The following is a 23,182-nucleotide window of genomic DNA, read 5'->3' on the forward strand; positions in this document are numbered from 1 at the left end:
ACTTTTGACTGGGCCTCAGTTTCTCCATCTTTAAAATGAGGATATTGGATTACATGACATCTAACATACTTTCTAGCTCTGATAATCCACTACTCTTTAATCGCAATAATGGTAAGAATTGGTAATTCATTTCCTGGAGTATAATTCAAACCTTTAAAGAAACCAGGAGCTGGTTCTCCACTGCAATCCACAGGGGGGCTGCGAAGGCTGGTGAGCCCTTGAGTGCATAATTTTGTGTGTGTATTTTTCTGGATGATTGTGTGTGTGTAGCCAAGTGATGGCAGGGCTAGCTATCATTTCTGCCTGCCCAGCTTTCTTGTCTCTCTCTTCCAGAATAGAGCTCATTTTTTCCCTTCGGAAACTGCTCCTCCTACATCCAGTGAGGCTGTCAATCACATGGCTTCACCCTCCCAACTCCCTTGAAAAACGCAATTGGATGCACGATCCAAAAAGGACCAATAAGAGTCCCTTAAGGGGCCAATATGGATGCTGGGAGAGAGGGAGTCTCTCTCTGAAATCCAAGAATCCTCAAAGCTGTTGGGAGTCATCCTTGCCACCAAGTGGAGAGAACCTAACAGGCACTGACATCAGCTCCACGGAAGGTGCGGAGGAAACAAGGAGACAGAGAGGAAGGGAGGGAGGGAGGAAGAGGAAGAAAAAGGGAAAGGAGAAAAGGTGGGAAGGAGGAAGAAAGGGAGGGATAAAGGGAGAGAAAAAGGCAAAAAGGGAAGGGGAAGAGGGAGAGAAGGAAGAAGGGAGACACCACTGATAACTTAATTTCTTAATAGGAAACTTGAGATCTGGCTATGCATGAAGGGAAATTTACACCTTGGGTATTCCGGTAAACTGAGTCCATAACTTCCCTTTTCTTTTTTCTTCAAGTCCACTCGTTCTTCAAATGGGGATTCATGACCCAAAAAAGACTAGAAACTACCACAAGTGAAGCATTTATTAGAGATGGAATGAACTCACTTCAGAAAGAAACAAAGTTTATTTGATGAATATAAATAAGGCGATCAGCACAAAGTACTTCTCATACACATGATAACAAATTTATGAACTGTACATACCTTGTACATTGTACTTCTACTAGACACGAGGTTACAATGACTGGCTAATACATGCCCACTGGTAGTTTCTGAGGGTTCCTTAGTTTTAGGTATTTTTTTCATATCGAAGTCCATAATCACATGGTCAATATCACAACCCACATGCCACTCACTTGAAGAAAAGTTACAAGAAGCACTATCAAATGAGGGTCTCTGAGAACTAGATACACTGACCCCGGCAGCATTCAGACACCACTCGGCACAAAAACATCTCAGATAGAGCTTATGTCAACACGTGTGAGGTCTCGTCATAAACACTGTTTAAAAAGTAAATTGAAACCCACTTTCAAATGAAAGTTGACACGCTGTTAACGTGCATACTGGATACACAAAAATCATTAAATACAAAATCGAGACTGTACATCGAAATCAAACGGGGTATAAAGTACAAGCCTGCTTTTGCACAGAGCAAAAAGACCAACGTCTCCTAAAGGTTAGCCTCAACTTTTTTTTCAACTTCATTGCGATTAGAGGGGAACCTGCTCGAGTTTGCGCAAAGGAAGTATCTTCCCAACATCACAGTGTTTGTTGTAAACCCAGAGACTATTTTTCATATGTGAAAAGGGAATTTTTTTGGTAACCCTCAACATCAGAGAATAGTACATGAAATGCAGAAAGATGCTATGCTAGACAGAATTTAATTTTTAAAGGACTAAATGATATGCTCCCATACAGGTAAGATCAATAATACTTTAAACCAACAAAAATGGGGCAAAAAAATGATCCCCAAAACAATAGTTGTGACAAAATTGGCACATACTTAGAAGGAACTAACTATACACGGTTGGTTGCATTTTCCGTTTCGAGGACCCTATTTTCCCTAGTGGATTTCCTACTTCCTACTTCAAGTATTCAGTTGCAGAGTTTAGATCAGGACCTGGCTGTAGGAGGCACTGAGGACCGCCTATTTGAAGACACCCAAACCGTTCACGGGGACATGTTTGTAGCCTGGGTTTTCAGTGCGACGTTATGTCAAAATGTGCTAAATACACTTGCAAAGAACTCTGCTCATTTCTCCAATCAAGACCCAGGTCCCTTTGATAGGTAAAGGACAAATTTTTTGAACATGAATGTATTTGGATTGTTTATGCAACACGTAAGCTTTACATAGTTCGCTATACTTACTGACGACGAGAACAAAGCCAGAAGCAAGAAACCTGCTTGAATATGTTACTCCTAATGCACCAAGGATGAACAGTGCAACTCAGACAGTTTCATCTTCCCCCACAAATAAGGTGACTGTCTTAAATATCTCTATGGCTCACGGGAGAGGTCCGGAGTTAATTGCACCAACATTTTAAAAAGGAATAATGACTAAATTCAATGCAAGACTTCAGGAACATCTATTAAGAATCCTTTCCACAGCAGCAAAGAAAGACAACTATTTTATTAAGGCCACTCATGCTTAAATTCACGGTTTGTCCTTTAAAACTGCAGATTTTCATTTCCCACTTGCACACACGTGGAAGGGTGTCTTCCATTGACAAGAAAATGGATCAATACAAGAGTTGCACATGTTTGCCAGATTTGCCCATCAGTTCTATGAAGTTATAACAACTTTAATTTTTTTTTTTAATCTTCAGAGGAAGCAGGAGGAGTTTAATTCTCCTTAGTACCATGTCACTGTATGTAAAAGACCTCAAAATTTGGTCTCTTTCCCTGCCCATGTGCTTTGAATAATGACTCTGTACCCACAAACATGTTGTGTAGAGCTATATACAGATACACAGCTTTTGTGATAATTCCTCATTCATCAATGTTTTCATGTTTGATGCTGAAAATGTTTTGGAATCCATGTTGGAGACATTTAAAAAAAAATGAGAAATGACCTTTCATTTGCAGATCTAAGCTTACACTGTTTGCACAGCATTTGGATCTTGAAATGTGAATGCGTCCCAGCTTCTTCATGGAGACCTGTATGCACTGGAGTGGTAAGAGTCTAAAGCTTGGTCACAACCCAGCCGTGGGGATGCAGGGACACAGGGATAGAAACAAGCAAGTGCCTCAGGCTCTTGCCACTCTCCAGCATAGAAGCAGGGTAGATAAACTCATGAATAATCAATTTAGACATGCCACACATTGTCAGAGACACACACGATGTTCTCATAAGGCGATTTCTTGGCAAGTAGTAGTGGTTTAAAAAATTGATTTCATTTCCAACCTGGCCCAGAGGTAACTACTGGTTACACCATCAAAATGTGGTTATTCCAACAGCGGATTAAAGAAATAGAGGAGGGTAAAGGCTCTCCATTTTTGGTGTTTTGGTTTCTTTGTCAAACACTCCATGCATCTTGGTACACAAACACTGCCAACACCACTCACTCACAGAATTTACACTTTTTGATAATCTAATGCATTAGGAATGACCACTTAGACTGAACCAGCAGGAAAACTGGAGATGAAGCTAGTTGTCCAACAGAAGCTGAATCCACAGTGAAAAATCCCAAGGAGTTCAAATTTATCCAATGATGTTTAAGTAACATAAGTAAAATGTTATCAAATAATGACATTCAGAAGAGATGATCACATTTTAAATGCCCAAATCCTGACAAAAAACAGAGGATCTGTCATTTTTCTCCTTCTCCTCATTCTTCCTTTCCAACACATCTGAATCCAGGAGAAATAACATGAGATGATGAAGGAAATATCAAGTCGAACAGAACTGTGCTCAATAATGAAAGTGAAAACTCCTCTTCAGTCCTGATGAGCGTTCCAGATGGTGATGGACAGTGATGAGCCGCACTGCAATAGATTATCAGAATACTGCTGCAGAGCTGCGCTCTCCCTTTAGTCAGCCCTTCTGATAGCTGCAACAAGAAAGCACACAGTTTAGCACAGAAAGTAACTGGCAATGCTATCGGAGAGAATCCTGGCAGATGCTCCCCCTGGCCCCCTGCACTGACCCTTCACCACTCTCTTTGGTTGGGGTTGGTTGGGTTTGGGAAGTGGGCGGCAATGGGGAGCAAGCACAGAGGAAGGATAACGTGAACAGAAAGTTATGTCCTGCAAACACATCTGAGAAGAGGCCTCTTTCCAAATCTGTCACATACAGGCATAGATGTCTCGTGATAGGCAAAAAGACATTGAAAGGAAATATGCCACAATGTTTCAGTGATTATTTCTACGTGATCAGATTATGCGTCAATTTTTTTCTCTCCACACTTTTCTACAATGAGTATGGTTTTAAAATTATTTTTAACTTGACTTTATAGGGATTAGAGAGTTAAAGATGGTCAAGACACCAGAAAACTTAACATTCACTTAAAACCATCTAAGAGCAACAATTTAAAAGAATACTGGACCCAGCAATTCCACTCCTAGGTATATACTCAGAAGAATGGAAAACAGGGACTCAAACAGATACTTGTACACAAAAGTTCATAGCAGTGTTATTCACAGTAGTCAAAAGGTAAAAACAACGCCCCAAGTGTCCATCAACAGATGAACGGATAAATAAAATGCATATGTCCACCCAATGGAATATTATTCAACCCTAAAAAGAAATGATGTTCTGACACATGCTACAACATGGATGAACATTGAAGACATCACGCTAAGTGAAATAAGCCAGGCACCCAAGGACAAATATGGTATGACTCCACTTCCATGAAGTATCTAGAATAGACAAATTCATAGATGTAGAAAATAGATTAGAGGTTACCAGGGGCTGGAGGGGAGGGAGGAATGGAGAATTATTGCTTAGTGAGTACAGAGATTCTGTTTGGAGTAATAAAAAAGTTCTGAAAGTGGATGGTAGCGTTGGTTGTACAACTCTATGTATGTACTTAATGCCACTTAATTTACACTTAAACTGGTTAAAATGGTAACATTTTTTATGTCTATTTTACCACAATAAAAACATATTTAAAAAAAGAATATTGGTATCTCCCTAAATAGAGCAGAATGAGACAAAGCTGGCTTTCATCCCCACATCCAGTGGTGTGTGGGTATGCTCAACCCTAAACGTAAATGCAGCAGAATGAATCCATCTGCATATTTCATGCCCTGGGGAACAGGTATCCAGGAGCACCCTAAGTTTTCTGACTGTCCCAGGAGGGGCTCCAGGTGTGGAAGCAGTAAAATGGGGAAGAAGAGAGCAGCATCCCACGTCGACCCTTCAGATGATGACTTTCTTCCCTGCTGATGCTTCACTTTGTGTGCCTGCGTCATTATCATTAACATGTGGCCTTCAAATACTTCGGGAGTTTCCAGGCACATGGCAATAGTGCAGCTATCTGGGGAATATGGCAGGGAGGGGAAAGATCAAACAAACACACTCACACACGTGTGAGCCACTTTTTATATACAGCCGGGGCAGTCTGATTTGTTCATTGACACACAGTGTTTCTCAAATCACACCGACTAACGAGTGCGCCAAACATCCCAGTGTCTGCACAGGTAGGCAGTTATTTCAGGCCATCGTTAAACAGCACCAATGAAACATGTGGCTTGGATGAACTCTGTTAATTCATACTCTGAGGAGTTTGGTGTAACCCTTCTGGTTAAGAAACTTGAATCGGGGCAAAAAAATGACTTTTGCAGAGCCAGAAAACTAGGGAGTTCCTAGAGCAGATCATATTACTCATTCTGGCACATAAAATCTACAAACTTTGTATGAAAATTGTAAGTCAGAGCACACTTTCTGCTTCATGAGCTGTGCATAGCTCTAATTCTTTTGTGCATTAGGCATTTCTTAATCATCCTTTTAAAGGGCTGACCAATATATTAAAAGGCCACATGATTAAAAGGTAAAGAGAAACCCAAAGTAGTACTAAAATGTGCCAGTCATATTTTACAGATGGGGAAACGAGTGAAAAATAATTACAGCAAATGTCCAATGTCCTTGATGTTTTTCCAAGATAAAGTAGCAAAGAACAATCATTTATTCAGTTGAGAGAAAGATTTCCAGCTGGGTAACAGGTCACAAGGCAGAATACAGTGCCTCACAACAGCCGCGCACTGCTTTCTGGTAAGGTTTGTGCTGTGGAAAAGAGAACTCGCAAAAAGTGTTGCCACTTCTTCAATCAGACAATCCATTCACCAGAAGGCCTAAATGGATTTGAGAGAAAAAAACTCAAATGACATTGCCAGCACTTAGAAATGCAGATGATCCCTTGTTGAGGGGCAAATAAGTATATGTTTAAAAAAAATTTAACAAAAGGAATCTTGACTTCCAGCAATGAGGCGATCTGGGCAGCTGCCCACTGCAGCCAGGCCTCCCTCACCTGGATGGTCACAGCAGGCCCAATCAGTCCCCATGCATCCTCTCACCCAGCACACAACTCTGCATTCTTACCTGCGCAGCCAACAGTGCTTTTTCAATAGCGACATCTACTTTGTCTTGCATTCCCCCTTTACAACCTTCATTTACAATCCCATTGCCCTCAGGATGGAGGACGGACTCCTGCCCATGCTGGTGAGGCCCCATCTGGCCTCTCTCTCTCCAGCTCAACGCTTCATGTTCCACCTACGCGGAATGTGCTTCTGCAGTCCTAGAGCTTTCTCGTCTCATCTCACAAACTTGCCTTTCTGTCTGACGTGCATTTACGCCAACCCTTGACTGATCGATTCCTACTTATTCTTCAGTCTCAGTTTAGCTGTCACTTCTTCCCTGGAAGCCTTTCCTGACCCTCCTGACTGTGGGATGCAGCACAGGAAGACTCACACATACTGTACTCTTCCCTTCTGGTGACTTGTCTAGACGTTTACTATCCAATATGGTAGCCACTGGTCACGTGTGGCTATTCAGCACTTGAAATATGACTAGTCCAAACTGAGACATGCTATAAGTGTAAAATATACACCGGATTTTGAAGATTTAGTATGAATTCAGCTTTTTTATATTGATTTCATGTTAAAGTGATATCTTGGATATCTTGGATCCGATTAAATATATTGTTACAATTAATTTCACCTATTTCTTATTACTCTTTTTAATGTGGCTACTGGAAAACTCAAAACTACAGATGTGGCTTGCCTATATTTCTATTGAATAGCCCTGGTCTAGGCTATAAGTTCTACGAGGGCAGGGGCAGGCCAGTCTTGCTCACTTAGGATCCCCTGTGCCTTGCGCAGTTTAGGGAACAAGTTAATTCAATCATTCATTCCACAGGCAGTGGAGAGCACCCAGAGCAGGCAGAAGCCTACAGTCACTGGCCCCTCCAAAGATTCTTGCTCTAATCCCTGGCACCAGGGCTGTGAACATCTCCCACCATGATTCTGCTACCCTATAGATGTAGTTAAGGTAACCAATCAGTTGACTTTCAGTTAGTCAAAAGGGAGATGATCCAAATGGACCTAATTTTACCACAGGAGCCCTTTAATAGCAGAGACTTTTCTCTTGCTGGTAATAGAAGAGAAAGTCAAGTTTGCTACGCTGAGATGGAGGGAGCCACAGGGCAAGGACCTGAGAGTGTCCTGTAGGATCCAAGAGTAGCCCTCAGCTAACAGCCAGCAAGGAAACAGGGCCCTCAGTCCTACAACCACAAGGAACTGAATTCTTCCGACAACTAGAATGAGCTTGGAGTGGGTGCTGCCCCAGAGGCTCCAGGTTAAAGGTCAGCCTGGCCGAGACCTTGACTTTGGGCCTTATGAGACTCTAAGGAGAGAACCCAGTGGAGCCCAATTGGTCTTCTGACCTACAGAACTTGAAGATAAGTGGGTGTTGTTTTAAGTCACTAGGTTTGTGGTAATTTTTTATGCAGCAATAGAACTAATATAGCTCCTCCGTGTCAGCCAGTGCGCTTAGTGTCAGGGATATAACGGTAAAAAAAAAAAACAGACAAAATCTATGTCCTCATGGAGCCTGTATTTTCCGGAGTAAGAGAGACAACAAATAGATACAAAAGTAAATAACAGAATGAGGATTTTTAAAATTTGTGCCTCGGAGGAAATGAACAGGGAGCTGTAATAGGCATGCTTAAGATTTATTGACTATATGACAATTATGGTGTAATTTTTTTGATATGGAAAGATGTCCACAATTTTTCAGTGGAAAAAGCAGATTACAATTCTATATGTCTAGTTCAATCTCATTTTTGCATCAACACACACAGAAGCATAAACACTTGCAAATGCATATGCCAGAATATTGTTAATTATCTCTGGGTGGTGTTTTTAAATTTTCCCCCTTTAGAATCTTTTTTTGTTGAACTTGGATTTTTCAAACCAAAGAATGTGTAACTGGTACCATAGGAGAATAGAAAGCTAATTCCATTGTGAAAAAATCAGTACTGGGTGGGATCACCGCTCTTGACGTGGTTCTTTGGAAGGGAACCCTGCCGTTGTGCAGGGGTGGGGGTGCGTGTGGGGGTGGGGCGGACAAGCCCAGCTCAGTAAGATTCCGCCCGGGACAAACACCCCCAGGAGACCAGGCTATAAACGTGTGGTGTCTCACAAATATTCCTTCAGACTGTTTTTCTTTGGAATAAAGACACCTGCCCGATTATGGCTTTCTTCTCCTGCCCTTGCAGTAGTGATTTGCAGAAACAGGCTGGGAGAAAGGGGTCTTTGGTAAACACGGAGGGGTTAAAGGGGAAACTGTTTAATAACAGTAGTAAAACGCAGGCTATTTTTGACATCTGGGTTAATGTCCATTACTCTCCATGTGCTCTCCAAATGTGTGCAGTGTGCCCCCAGGTACAAAAACAGACACCCATTCACAACGGCCTCGGATGCCCCTGACACTGCACACGGTGCCCACATAAAAGGAGCCCCTGATCGGCTAATTAACAAGGTCTGAAGAGAAGAGCTGTTCATTCCGGGGGCAGCGGGCATCCTGCAGAACAACTCCACTAAGCGACTCTGCTCATGGGAAAACCCAATAGAGACGTTTCTGCTCCAAAAAAAAAAAAAAAAATTTCTATAACTACATCTGTGTTATTACTTAACATCTTTTAAAACGGGGCAGAATGGGTTTCCCGTTTTCCTCATGAAGATTTATTTATTATTGTTGTGATCAAAGTGGCAACAAATTATGTTAAATCATTTAATTTTCTTGATAGGAGCAACCACCTTGAAGCCATAATTCAAAAATATGAGTGGAGAGCAACATTTTACCTTGCCAGTGGCCTCCTACAGCTCCACAGGGCAATAAAATGTAACACTTCAGAGCCCGAAGGGCTGGGGCCGGGGGGGTGGGGTGGGGTGGGGTGGAGGTGGAGGTGGGCCCAGCAAGCCTTCAGCTCAGAATTGCAAACTGCTGTTAGGGATGACAGGGCTTGCTGGGCCAAGGGGGGCAACTGAGAGACTTTGGATGTGGATTTCATCTTTGATTTCTGGGCCCAGGGTTGTGACTCACCCACAATGTTTCAAATGAAGGAAATAATATGAATTCAGATATGCACATCAAAATCGCACTGTATATTGCTATGTGGCCCTAAGATTTATTTTTGCCATTATTACTGTGGTCAGAATTATTAATAGCTAACGTTTGGTGCATGCCATCTCCCACCGCGCTCCGTGCCTTCACAGGAATTATCTCAAACAAGCCTGACAGTGCCATGATACTGATGGTGTTGATAGCTCCTTACACAGGCAAGGAAACTGAAGCTTAAGGGAACTGAATGCTTTTGGTCAAATTCTCACCTTCCTGGGGCCTAATTTGAACCCACATCTTCTCAACTCCTGAGCCCATTCTCTTTACCATGAGGTCAGGATTTTCTAAACCTTGATCTTTTGTGTTCCACCGTCGCAATTTTTGTAATCTTTCCATAACACCTGTCACATTTAATTAATATTTTTCTTCAAAAACTTTTTCTAAAAACTGAAATAAATTTCCTTTGTAAGAATGATTTATTTTAATACCATAATGGCACCAGTATTTGTCTAATAGGCATTATAATAATTGCATAGCTATTAAAATAAAAGTGCTTGCTCACGAAACACCTTGAACTATCTTCTCGTGGACATGTAGTACTCTGCCTGTCCCTAGCCCTGCCTCGGAGACCATTCCCACGGCCCAGTGGCGGCATGTGTCGGCTGGGCCTGCACATATTCCCATATTCAGGCCACCAGCTGTCCCCAGCAGCGCCTCAGCCAACATTTTAGGCCTGGCAACTATTGGCAGGCTTTTCTCTTATCTTCTCAAGGGCAGATGGCAGCAGAAGTAAAAATCAGAAACCTGCCACTCAACATCAGCATTAGGTGCTCTTTGTAAGTTTTTAAACATTGGTTGAGTGGAAATGTGCTTTGAGTTGTAATTTTTTCTTAAAGTAATACCTTCTTGAACCTGAGAGACTGCCCATAAACCAAAGGCCTCTGCCACTCTACTCCAGGATTTCTCAGTCTCTGCACTGTGGGCATCTGGGGCTGGATCAGTCTTATTCCGGGGGCTGCCCTGTGCACCGTAGGATGTTTAGCAGCATCCTGACCACTGTCCATTTGATGGCAGCAGCGTCGCCCCCTCTCCTGGTCATGACAATCAAAAATGTCTCCAGATATTGCCGGATATCCCCTGGGGGCAAAATCACGACCCCCAGTTGTGAAGAATTGGTCTAATCTTAATTGTTTTTGTATGTAATTGGTTGACTGTGCTGTTTTAAATATAATTATATTTGGTAAGATATGAATACGCATGCATACATGCATCTACCAACCTATAGAAGGTATAAACAATTTTGCAGAAATAAAGGTCTATTTCTAAGCTGGCATCATTTTATTTCAGACACCGCTGCATAGTTTAAAAGTCCTGTAGAAATAGGTACAACCTAAGTAATAAAAATAATGACAGTGTACAACTTATCTGACAAAATAGAAATGCCACAATCCTGAGATACTGAGACACCTAAGACACTTGCTGAGCTAAGTGGAAAGGTAAAATCTAGTTTAAATTTATAGCATTCCTTCAGTGTCCCTCTAGGAGTTTGGCATTTTGCCAGGGTTCCTTGTTAAAAATTTGTTAAACGTGTTTGGCATTAATGCAAACACAAAGTGGCCATTTGTTACAAATTCTATTGGAATGCATTCATTTAAGGCAATGAAGTAGTTACTAGAAAAGAAAAAAAAAATGTTCATTAAGTACATTTTAAAAATACAATGATGTATGCAGTGTGTAACTGTGGCGCCCTGGTGGCTATATAAATCGCTGACAGAATAACCACACATTGTGTTTAGTTTGAAATTGGAATCTCTTAAACATAACTGATAGAACAAAAACTGGTTTTGTTTGTTGTCAAAACCGATGTTAGTCTTTCTTTTCTGAACTAGTTAAAATAACCAAAGTTTGGCGTACAATTTCTAACATCTCAAATCAATGAACTGTATAGGTTAAAAAACGCTATGGGAATCTTTGGGGGTGCAGCAAACGACATCAGAGAAGAGGGCTGATTTGACAAACAGAACACGCACTCCAAGGAGAGAGAAGAATGCCCGAGTCATCCTGGAGCAGCCCACGTGGAGGGGGCCGATACCTCCGTGCCCTCAGAGCTATCTGAGGTTATTAGGTTACCTGCAGAGGGAAAACCATCCACTTTCATCACGGAGACAATGGAATCCTATGAGCAAATAGACTAAACTTTGTGTATAGAACTTCCACCTTCCTGTCCCACCCCAAAGCATTCACACAAAGGAATTATTGCTGAGTAATGGTGACTCCTTTGCTCCCTGAAGAAATGGTTCAGAAGCTCAGCTTTGGGAGAAAGGGGCTATTTGCCATTATGTGACATTTGGCCCTGCAACATAGCTTGCTGTGGATGTTAGTGTGGATTATGCCATGTCAGCACCCCTAGATGCTTGCAAAAGCCAATCCTAAAGATCAATAGAAAACTCACCTTTCACAAGAATATTCAAAAATTATTCACTGCTTTCTTCCTCCACCTCTCTCTCACGCTGACATACTTATTGCCCTCAAAGTGTCGGGATAATAGAATCCCACAAGCCCAAATCCTCACGGCCCCCAAGCCTCTCTTTAGGTTGGCCTCTTTTGCCATCTGAGTTTGGTATTATCCAGGCTGCCCTTGAAGGGGATGGATGCAGGGTCTCTCAGTCCCAAACTCTTGAAACATTCTCCTAGTTCAAGAGTAAACTTAGACAAATCCTGCACGTGACCTGGAGAAGTTTGCACTTCCCTGCACAAATGCAAAACAGGACCAAGAAGCAAGAAGTTAAAGAGAGAAACTACTTAATCTCCAGTAGCAAAAAGAATGCATAATACAAAAGGTAAGAAACACACCCGAGTGTTACAGAGCACATGTTGTTTTCATATCATTCGGTGGACCCTCTTTTAGAAAAACAATACACAAATAATTGACTGTTTCAAATTTGACAAAAGTATATGGCCACGTGACCTCCCGGGGCCTTGGAAAATGTCTATGTACTTGAGGGAGCCGGAAGCTTAAGCCCCATTAGCTTCATGATAAAACCCTTCCGCCTGCAATTAAAGTTTATTTTTGAGATGGCATTTTCAAATTCAAATGAGAATAAAGTAAAACATTTTTTCAAATCCCTTACTGATGAGAATTCAGCTTTAGGATGATCCGCCCTAGCACAGCAGAGCAAAGGGAGACATCTCTGCAGCCCGGGTGCTAAGAAAGCTGTCCTGTGCAGGAATGAGATGCCCCTCCTAGAAAAAAGAGCCGGCAAGGCATTTTGGAGAATTTGAAACACGAAAGAACAATTCGATATCTCAAGTTTGCCGACCAGAAGGGGCTCAGATGACAAGTGTTTACAACAGGATCTTCATAGAGCCAATAATGGCAATTAGTCCCCAGGATTTGAAGGCGTCCTTCCCGCCTGGCTGAGGTGGAATGCCATTTACTCTCGGGCTGGCGACTAATTAGGGGTCTCTTTTGAAGATCAAGGTTTTGCAATTCCTGCTTCTTAATAACATGGTTTGCCTGTCGGCCACCTGGGTCCAGGCGAGACCTCCCTTTCCCCCTCCCCAAACAGCAGGCACTGCCTTAGGCCAGGAGCAAGTGTGGGCAGGAAAGCAGATTCAGCCAATTGAGCAATTTAACCTCTTCACCACCAAGGTCCTGCAACCCAGGGCTTTGCCCAGAAGTGGAGACAGTTGACCTCGTTTCTCAGGCAGGGCTGAAGGCCTGGGTGTGAGGCACAGAAACCACGGTCAAGGTGCAAAGGCCATGCAGCATGGCCTTGTATAAGAAGAGAGGCAGGAAGACTCCACTTTTCCAGATGAGTGGCCAATCAAGAGGCTCTTTGCATTTGCTTCAGGTTGAGCCATTTCCAGAATGAATTTTAGAAGTGACTAGCTAAAGAAGGCTGGAGACAGAAAGGGAGGACAGTCAAGTTCACCTTCTGGAGCTCTAATCTAACCAGTCATCAGACCCAAGAGGCTGAGGTGCCTGCATCTGCAGACCTCTCGCCAGGGCCCCCGTGGCCTTGCTATATGAGGCTGGGCTGGCTGCTATGCTCTTTAAGACATGGCAGGAGAGGCCAAAACAGCAGGAAAAGTAAGCTGCAAAGAATTAGACTTGTAACAACTTGGGTAAAGCACAAACAGCCAGTGAGGTTGGTCCCTGGGCTGTTGACACGCTCTGGCCTTGGTTGGTTGTGGTCACTAAACCCATTAGCCTTCTGACGCAGCAAGAGCTAATGCAGCAAATTCAATGTGTTTTTGTTTAATTTCTAAATGCTGGGTGCACGCCGGCAAGGATGGCTGCTGAAGGCAGGCAACCCTGCTGCCATAAACACAGTTGTCATTGTCGGTGAGCTGAAATTCATTTTTTAAGCTATTTATTTTTGGCAGATAGGGGCTGAATGGAGTTTTGCATTTGATTAACTGTACTGTAATTTCAACTTGCTTCAAACGTTTTTGTGTTTTCTAAGCAACCACCATATCAGAGTTTCCTGCAACAAAAGGAACTAGCTTTCTTGGGGGAGGATGGGGAGACTTCTTTGGTAGGTGGAAAGGGAAACGGGTAATGTATAAACACAAGCCAGCAACCAGCTGAATGAAGTCAGGCCTTTTGGAGATATTTAGAGTCTCCAAGCCCTCTAATCCCTAATCCACACGCACCTGCAAATAAAGGAAGAAGAGACACGCTACCTCATTTTGGTCCATAGAGTTGGAAGCGAAAGGAGTTCTTAAATGAGACACAAAGGCAAATTCAGTTTGGATTTTATATTGTCTTCAAGCCATGTTTATGAAAAGTGTGAGAATCCATCCTTCCTTCCTCCCTCCCTCTCTCTCTCTCTCCCTCCCACAATTTTTAAACCATCTACCAGGAACCATGCTAAGTACTGGGGACATGTGGCTGAATGAGACAGACATTAGCTCTGACTTCATGGAATGCACATCCAGTGAGCATGTCAGACGTTACATTCAACAAATAATTAACTGAACATATGAGTAATTAATTAAAATTGGGATAAGTATCAAGGAGGAGAATGACCTGCCAACATTGACTGAGCATAGACACTTTTGTTTTATGGCATCCAGTCCTTACATTCTGAAGAAGCTGCTGTTATTAACCCATTATACACTCCTGAAACCAGGCACAGAGAGGTAAAGCTACACACCCAAAGTCACAGAGCTATAGGTGGTGGGGCCATGGTGTGATCCTGCAGACTGAGATGTCAAATCCCCAGCTTACAGGAACACATTGGGGTTCTGACCTGGTCTGACAGAAGAGTTGGAAAGACTTTCCAAGGAAGTAACATCTTCACTGGTGTACATATACACACTGGAAGAAAACAAGAAAACGGCTTCCTCTCCCTCTTCCGTTTTTCTTCCTCTTCCTCTCCTTCTTCCTCCTCTTCTTATTCCTCTTCTTCTCCCTCTTCTTCCTTTCCTCTTCCTCTTTTGCCCTGTGCTAACTGAAAAGTAAGTCTGTGGATTCCTATGCATTCCTAGGGTTTTGCCCAAACTCTGTCCTTTCAAATGGATTTTTAGTCAGTGCTGTTTGTCTTCCCACACAAGCTCACCTATAGCCTCCTTCAAAAGCCTCCACTTCAGAGTATCAAGGCACACACATCCTCCTTCTTCTCCAAGAGTTTGCGTTATGGCCTTCCAACTTCATGGTATTTGGGATGATTAATCACTTTTAAATATGAAAAAAATTAACATGTCTGAAGCATTCTCCTCCGCTGTCAAATGTTTTGCTTTAACATAGATCCAGAATGTCTCCCTTTCCCAGTGATTCCAAAGCAATACATTTTCTGTTGGAAATTCAACTGCAGAAATCCCATCTAGAAGCCTCCAGCAATATATCTTAACATCTTAATTTCATTTAGGAGGAATGCAATGATTGATCATCTATCATCCTGAGATTGCGTGAACTATCTGGAGGATTCCAATCCATTGCTTCTATGCAACTGATGGGATATTCACATGTCTTCTGGTTGCATGAGGGCTTTGGGGTCCAAGTTGTCTTTGAAGGAGTGAGATGCTAAAAAGATTACAGAGGGAGGGTCTGCCTTCACTGGCAAAGTATAGCTCCAAGGCTTGACTTGCTCCAAATCAGAGCCTCCCCCAGTGATGGCCAGGATGTCTGCTGCTGAATTACTCCCACTCCTCCATCCCGACACACGGCATCTTGCTTCCTGCCCTTATCCTTTCACAGGTAACCTTGAAAGGCCCCGGGGAAAACCTTGACATGAAATCCATTGGCATTGGTGGGACTTGATTTCTCATTCAGAAGATTTTTATTTAACCTAAAGCTGCTTTGTGAAAAAGGAATTTTTACTGTGGTATAAACAAAATTGCACCTTCCTGGGACACCTGGGTTAGGCCATTGGCATCGTAGCTACCATTCTGGTTGCCACACAGGACATTATTATAATCTCTTCATGTTGGGCAGGGTTGCTTAGTCAACAAGAAAATTGGCCAGAATGCTATAGAACAAGATTCTGGAGTCTCTACAGTACCACTGATCTTGTGCTAGATGTGTGGGTGGGAGCAGGCAACAAAAACGTGGTCCTCAAGTCCAAGTACGTGTTCCATAATGGTAGATCCCAACTGAGTACCTACTATGTGTTTTACATAGTGTAGGTTTTAAGAAACACAGAGAATAAGATGCCTCCAAAATCACAATCCATCTCCGCAAACATGTACATGCATAGAGTTGCTCAGGAAGCCCACTGCCCAAGGGACCACCTTAAAGGGAAACAATGATGTCCCCTACAAAGAATGAGGAGTTTGAGCAAAGCAGAGGTTATTTCTGAGGGAATCTAAGGCCAGTCACATTTGCACAGTACTAAAAGGCAGACATGCCCTCTGGCTTGAATTTACATTTAAATTCCACGCCAAAGTCTGTCCTTGTAGGTCTGCACGAAGGCCCTGTGGCTGCAGCCCTGGGTCTCCCATCTCTGGCTCAGGCTCAGGGATATAAGTGAACTCTGTAATCGTCACTGGACTGATGGGCTCCAAGCAGAATTGAGAGTTAACGGTGGGCCCCTCGGGCGGACTCATTCTCCCATCTGTTATGAGGCTTCTGGCTATCACAAATGTTTCCAACTTAGATGTGGAGGTGCCCTGAGAGGGAATTCCTGTGCTGCTTTTGTCCTGGTCACTTTGAAGATTAAAGAGGGGAAAACACATTTTCATAATACATGAACTGGCTGGAAGTTTCCCTATTAAATCCCAAGGTCCTGGAAGGTGGGGGCTGGGTTTAACTCTTCCAAGACAGGACTGGCATCCAGGACTGAGGGCTGGGAAATGCCTGGGGGAAGAACTTGGCCAGAGATCAAGGAGCTGGGGCATGATGGAGTGGACACCTGAGGCCTGACATCAGTAGGTTCTGGGGGCACCCTTGGAGCCACTTCCAAAGCCCAATATGGCAGGACTCCAAAGTCCTCTAGTGACCTGGGGATCCACCAGAGGCCTCGGCTTTGTTGCAGAGAACTTCCTTAAGATCCAGCCCCATGTGAACTTGCAAACCCTGCAAGAGCACATGAAGTTCCTGACTGGCAGTTCCAATCTATGAATACAGATTCCTACCGCAGAAGGCACAGAGCCGGATCCTCCCTCAGGATTTTGCACATGCGTTTCCCTAGGCCTGGAGCACTTTCCCCATCACCCTTCACCTGGCTGTCTCTGCTTATCCTTATATGTCAGCTTAAATGCCACTTCTTCAGGGGAGCTTTCCCTGACTATTGTCCCTGGTCAGATCCCCTTGCCAACACTCGCTCTGCACCCCCTCCCACCTCTCCCGCACTTGCTCCTCCTTCCACAATTTGGCATCATGCATTTGTGTTAGTAATTCATTAATGTCTCATCGTAGCCTCGGCTGCCTTCATGAGGACAGGCTGCGTAGGTCTTGCTCATTGCAGTGTTTCTTACACTTCTTCACCTTCGCCTGGTGAACTTCCTGGCCATGGCCCCTGGGCTGCATTTTCAAACTGTCCCAAACCAGGGGCTTCACTGGGGCTGGGCTGGGCTGGGCTTGTGGAAGGACTCCTCATAGATCGGAAGTAGCTGCCTATCTTCTGTTCACTGACTGCTTCTCTCTCCTGGGTCAGTGGCCAGTGATGCCCAGACCTCCAGGAGCAAAGCTGTCGGGAACCAGCAAGATGAGGTCAAGGGCACCTCACTCCTAGACATGCAGAAAGCTGCTGGAATGTGATAGGGAAGCTGGACTCAGACCCAGCTCTGCCTGCATCTCACCATGGTGGGAAGCAAGCCTCAGCCTGTGGTTCAGCCAAGCTGGGCGGCTGTTCAAGCTCGGGCACCATCTACCTTTCTGCACCTGCTCAAGTGACTCCATTCATGGACCCTCAATCTCTCATCCAAGGAGGGATGGGAGGGATGACCCTGTCCCCCTCAAAGGGTTACCATGAGACAGGGCCTAACAGAAGCTCTGCACATGTGAACCACCTATCACTTCCTCCCTTTTCTAGTTTGGGTGACCTCAGGTAAATCACTTAACCTCTCTGAGCCTGTTTTTTCATCTACAATGTGAAGATAATAATTTGACCCTCTCCAGGTGGTAGAGAAGAAAAAATAATAAAATGAGCTTGCCTATAGAGCTCCTAGACTAATGCCTGACATGTAACAGGTGTTCACTTACCAGCAGTTCTTGTTACCTCCCCCTCTACACTAGCCCATACAGAGCAGAGAGATGGGCATCAGGACCAGCTTGATCCAGAGTGCAGAAAGTACCAGGCTGGAATGTTTGTGCCTAGGTTATTCATGGGCTGGACCAGGGTCTGTTCATCTTCATGAAAGGAAGGATGCAGAGCAAAGAGAGAGCACATCACAGGGGCTTGGAAGGAACAGTGGCAGAAGGAACCAAAAGCTTCCCCTAACCGGCAAATTCCATGCCTCCAACCTGGGGCATCTCCGGCAGACAGCCACGTTGGCAGCCTCACCCTTCCTCTTAGGACTCTTCCTGTTGGCACCGCCCACTCGCTTTACAAAGCTTCAGTAGGATTCTTTTCACGGCTCCAGCTGTTAGATAAACTTTCAAGGATATTTCTGTGGCAGGTACAAACCTGGACAGGAAGCCTCGGGAAGAAATCCTAAATTAATTATATGTCAACATTTAAGCCACAAGAAGGAGCAGTTGTCATAAATTTTTGGGAGGTTAGAATCCAATTTTAGTTGTAAATGTGAGCGAGCTCACTGACTCACTTGTGAACGAGTGCCAACAAAATGATATATTTTACATTCTTTCACAGCTTGTTTTGGCTAAACACAATGAAAAAAGAGTGTGGGGGGGGAATTACAGTCTTTATGCTTCAGTGGGCTGATATGTTCAATCATGCAAACGAGCTACATCACACATATGCCAAAGCAGAAGAAATTAGCTCAGTTTACCCATTTTTCTGTTGCCTTCCACCTTTATTGAGAAAGGAAATGGGGCTGAAAACTCAAAAGCAGGCCATGGCACCACAGTCACCTTCAGCATGGCCTGAGGCTGGACATTCCTGACAACAAACCAAGACTCCCCCAGAACTGCCCTCCTGGTTTATCTTCAGTCCTGACCAAACCCTGGCATAAGAATGGTCTCTGAAATATCATTTCTCTGACCATTTGTCCTTCATTGAATTTGGTGGCAGGCAGTCATTGGCAGAAAGGCAGAAGAGTCTCTGTTCATTTTCACAAAATTAGTAAGGTGGCTGGGCTACTATTATTTTTTATTTTTACTTTTGGTTTTTGCTGAGGAAGGTTCATGCTGAGCTAACATCTGTTGCCAATCTTCCTCTTTTTTTGCTTGAGGAAGATTAGCCCTGAGCTAACACCTGTGCCAATCTTCCTCTATTTTGTATGTGGGTCACTGGCACAGCATGGCTGACAAGTGGTGTAAATCCGCACCTGGGATCTTAACCCATGAACCCCGGGCCACTGAAGTGGAGCACGCTGAATTTAGCCACTAGGCCATGGGGCTGGCCCTGGGCTACTGTTATTTTTGCTTTCTGCTTACTTTCTTATTCATTCTTTCAATAAATTATTCAATTCAAGAAGCTTCTATTTTTGCTGGCCATGAGCTAGGACTGGGGATTCAATGGGGAGTAAGACAGAGTCCTTGATCTTAAAGTCTTGCAGCCAAGTCAGAGCCATAGATGGGTAAAGAGACAACTGCAATACAACGTGATGTGTGAGCAAATAGCGGCAGGCGGGGAGAGAGAACAGGGTGCTCGGGAGCCCAGAGGCACCTGATACAGTGTCAGAGAGGGTCAGCAAAGACTCCCTATAGGGGAGAAACTCCAGGTTGAAACGTGAGGAATAATAAATAGGAGTTAGCTAGAGGAAGAAGGAAGCAAGGAGCTTTCTGACTAGAGAAGCAGTGTATGTAAAAGCCTGAAACAGAGCCAGACCAAGGCCAACTCAGAGAACTGCAAGCGCCAGGACAGCTGAACATAGTCTGAACAGAGGCCGTGAAAGGGCAGATGGGAGGGACAGGGCAGTGAGGAAAGCAAGGCCAGGCCATGCCGGACTTTGTGGCTACATGGAGGAGACTGGACACTTTCCTGAGGGCAGTGGGACACCATGGAAGGGGAGTGATCTGGCCAGATGTGTGGTTTGGGAGGGTCTCTTCCAGGCAACGTGGAGGCTGGATGGAGCCAGCTGGTGAGGCTGTGGGAAGGTATATAACCTTTCCTTAGGGACAAACAATCCCATATGTGGTGGTGTGGCTTGAACTGTGTCCCCTAAAAAGATACGTTTGAGTCCTAACCCCTGGTACCTGTGAATGTGACCTTATTTGAAAACAGGGTCTTTGCAGATGTAATCAAATTAACATGAGGTTATGCTGGATTAGGGTGGGCCTTAATCCAATGACTGGTGTCTTTGTAAGAAGAGGGAAATTTGGACACAGAGACACAGAGAACACACACTGGGAGAACGCCATGTGACGATGGAGGCAGAGATTGGAGTCATGCATTTACCAGTCAAGGAACACCAAGGATGACCAGCAACCACCAGAAGCTAGAAAGGGGCAAGGAAGTATCCTCCCCTAGAGCCTTCAGGGAGAGCACGGCTCTGCTGATGCCTTGACTTTGGACTTCTAGAATCCAGAACCGCGAGAGAATAAGTTTCTGTTGTTTTAAGCCACCCATCTATGGCATTTTGTTACAGTAGCCCTTGCAAACTAATACAGGAGTCATGGTAGATCCCTGTATTAACGCTCCAACACTGCTCGCAATAATACCAGCCAAGCTGCCGATGCACTGAGACCACTGGGGTCCATCTGGGATAGGGTCATCTGAGATCCAAGAAGCACCTCCTCTTGACTCTGGCTTCCTGTGTCCTGGTTGAGCAACCAGTGCTTGGTGGCCTGAGATGAGCCTCTCCCAAGGGTGGCCATCCGTGAGACAGTAGCACCAAAAGTCAATATTTGTCCACAGACAACAGTTGTGTTTGCACTATGAAAGCCCCAACAGGTTTTTTTAGAGATTTCAATCCGTGTGGTCTTCAGGCCATGAAGTAACCTTGTCCCGAGGAAACCCCTGAAGATGAGCCAGGAGGGTCGAAAGTCCCAAACAGTAGGCTCTGGCAGGCAGCGGCTCAGGAAGCGTGAGGAGACTGGTCCCAGGGCCAGGGGCTTCAGGGGGGCTCAGCAGGCAATCGCTGTGCTTGTCCAGGGCTGGACTTCTTCACGTGGCTCAGCCTGAGCCTCCTGGGTCCTCCCTCAGTGCTGATCAGCTGTTCCCAGCTGGAAGCACTAGTGTCATCCGCTTCCCAGGGACACCAGCTGACACAGCTAATGGGACTGTGGGCTGGCAGTAGCACATATGTCCCCACACCTCCTGCGGAAGGAGGAGATGCCCAGCTACCCCGGTTCTGCCTGGGTGGGGGTGGGGGTTCAGGAATCATCAGCAGGGCCACTCAATGCTCAGTACAGGGCCTGGCACTAGGAGGTTCTTAATAAATGAGCGGAAGAACATGGGCTTTTTAATCCAACTGAATCTGAGCTCAATCCTGGCCTGGTCCATGGTTAGCTGTGCAACCCTGAGCCTCAAGTGCCTCATCTGTGAGATGGACATACTAAAACTATAGAGGTGTTGAGAGGATTAAATGAGATCACACATATAAGTGCTTAGTGGACTGCTTGAGAGTAATAAGGGCTCGATAAATATTAGCCATCACAATTATCATTATTTTCCTTCATGGAATCATGTGCCAATGTAACACAAGTGTTAATATTTGCCAGTTCCAGACTTGGAGGGAGAAGTGGGAAAAGAGAAGAGAGAATGGAGAAATCCTCATAAGAATTCAGTTTGCAAACTCCTTCCATTGCCTTGATCACTACTGGCTGTCATGACAACCCTGTGACATAAGGCAAGGGTTGTCATCTCCATTTCTGACGAGAGAATCTGAAGCTCACGGCAGTTAAGTAACTCAGGCAAATGTTTTCTAGTGGTAAGTGGCAGAACAAGACCCAAACCCAGAAGTTTTCCCATCACCTCACCAGAGAGCACAGAGGCACTTGATGATTCCTTCCTTCCTGAATGAATGAATGAATGAGAGATCCAATTGCAAAATGACCCACAGGAATAGGTGGGGAAATAAGGGCTGAAAAAGACAAGATGGAAGCATCAGGAGACCTGCCCAGGCATCACTTCCTGTGTGGGTTTGGGCGGTCACCTCCCCTTCTCTGAGCTCTGTCACTGAATCTCTTACAGTTCTCAAATCCTAGGAGGGGGAATAAGAAGGAACCAGAAGCTACTGACTAGCAATCATTTAATATCCTAAGCCTCAGTATCCCCCTCTGTCCAATGGAGATGACAACACCCCCACAGCCTTACTCTGAGGCTCAGAGGTGATATGTACATAAAAGGGCTCTGTAAGCACCACTGATATTAAAAAGGATGAAGCAAAATATGATGGCAGATTGGAAAAGAGAATCGGAAGGAAATGGCCCAAGATAAAAATGCATTAATATTAACCAACAGGTTTCTTCAGAATAACAAAGCAATGAAACAATAATTTTAGAGAAACAAAACCCAGCCTAGGAAAAGTCTGCCAGAAGGGAGCGGAAATGAAGGCACAACCAAGTGGCCCTTGGCTTACCTATCTGGAAAACACAAGATGAAAAAGATTCTTTGTAAACCAGTATTTCTAAAAGCCCCACTGGGCTTTCTGCCTGCACAGACTGCCTATTATCTTGGCAAAGGATGAAAACAAGTGAATTCTTATTTAAAATGAGCATGAAGCAAATTCAGGTAAACGTTATCGGCATCACCATGAGCTACCATTTACGGATCCCTACTACGTGCTGGGCTTTGTGCCAGGAACTGTGCATAGATACCACATTTGGTAAAAAATTTGTTAGCATTCTTACAAGGCAGGCATAATGTTCAATCATTCATATATTCACATATTATATTCATATATTTTCATATGTTTATTTGTTCAACAGATATTTTGAGCGTCTATTATGTGCCAGATATGGTACTGTCTGGTACACACACAACGATGAACAAGGTCTAGTTCCTTCTGGTAAAGTCAAGGTTTCTCGATGTCAGTACTTCTGACTTTTCGGGCCAATACTTCTTTGTTTGATAATTCTTTGCTGTGGGGGGGGCTGCCCTGAGAATTGTAGGGTGTTGAGCAGCATCCCTGGCCTCTACCAACTTAGATACCAGTAGCAACCAAAAATGTCTCCAAGACCTTGCCAAATGTCCCCTGGGGGGTGGGGAGTGGGATTGCTCCCATTTGAGAACCACTGCCT

General features: G+C 44.3%; 1 protein-coding gene across 4 annotated transcripts in view; it reads right to left on the reverse strand.

Moving 5' to 3' along the window:
• Positions 1–958: 958 nt before the first annotated feature.
• Positions 959–23,182, reverse strand: part of ERC2 (ELKS/RAB6-interacting/CAST family member 2) — a 907,827-nt gene continuing 885,603 nt past the window's right edge. For 2 of the 4 annotated variants that reach the window (XM_087431197.1, XM_087431195.1), the window contains one exon: positions 959–3,916. In XM_087431197.1, coding sequence (XP_087287323.1) covers positions 3,695–3,916 — 222 coding nt within the window. In that variant the 3' untranslated portion in view covers positions 959–3,694. The remainder of the gene's footprint in view (positions 3,917–23,182) is intronic. The other 2 variants (XR_015552235.1, XM_087431198.1) reach the window with 2 other exon arrangements.

This window comes from Ceratotherium simum, chromosome 5, assembly GCF_057802395.1.
Source record: "Ceratotherium simum simum isolate JZ-2026a chromosome 5, ASM5780239v1, whole genome shotgun sequence".
Lineage (NCBI taxonomy): Eukaryota > Metazoa > Chordata > Mammalia > Perissodactyla > Rhinocerotidae > Ceratotherium > Ceratotherium simum.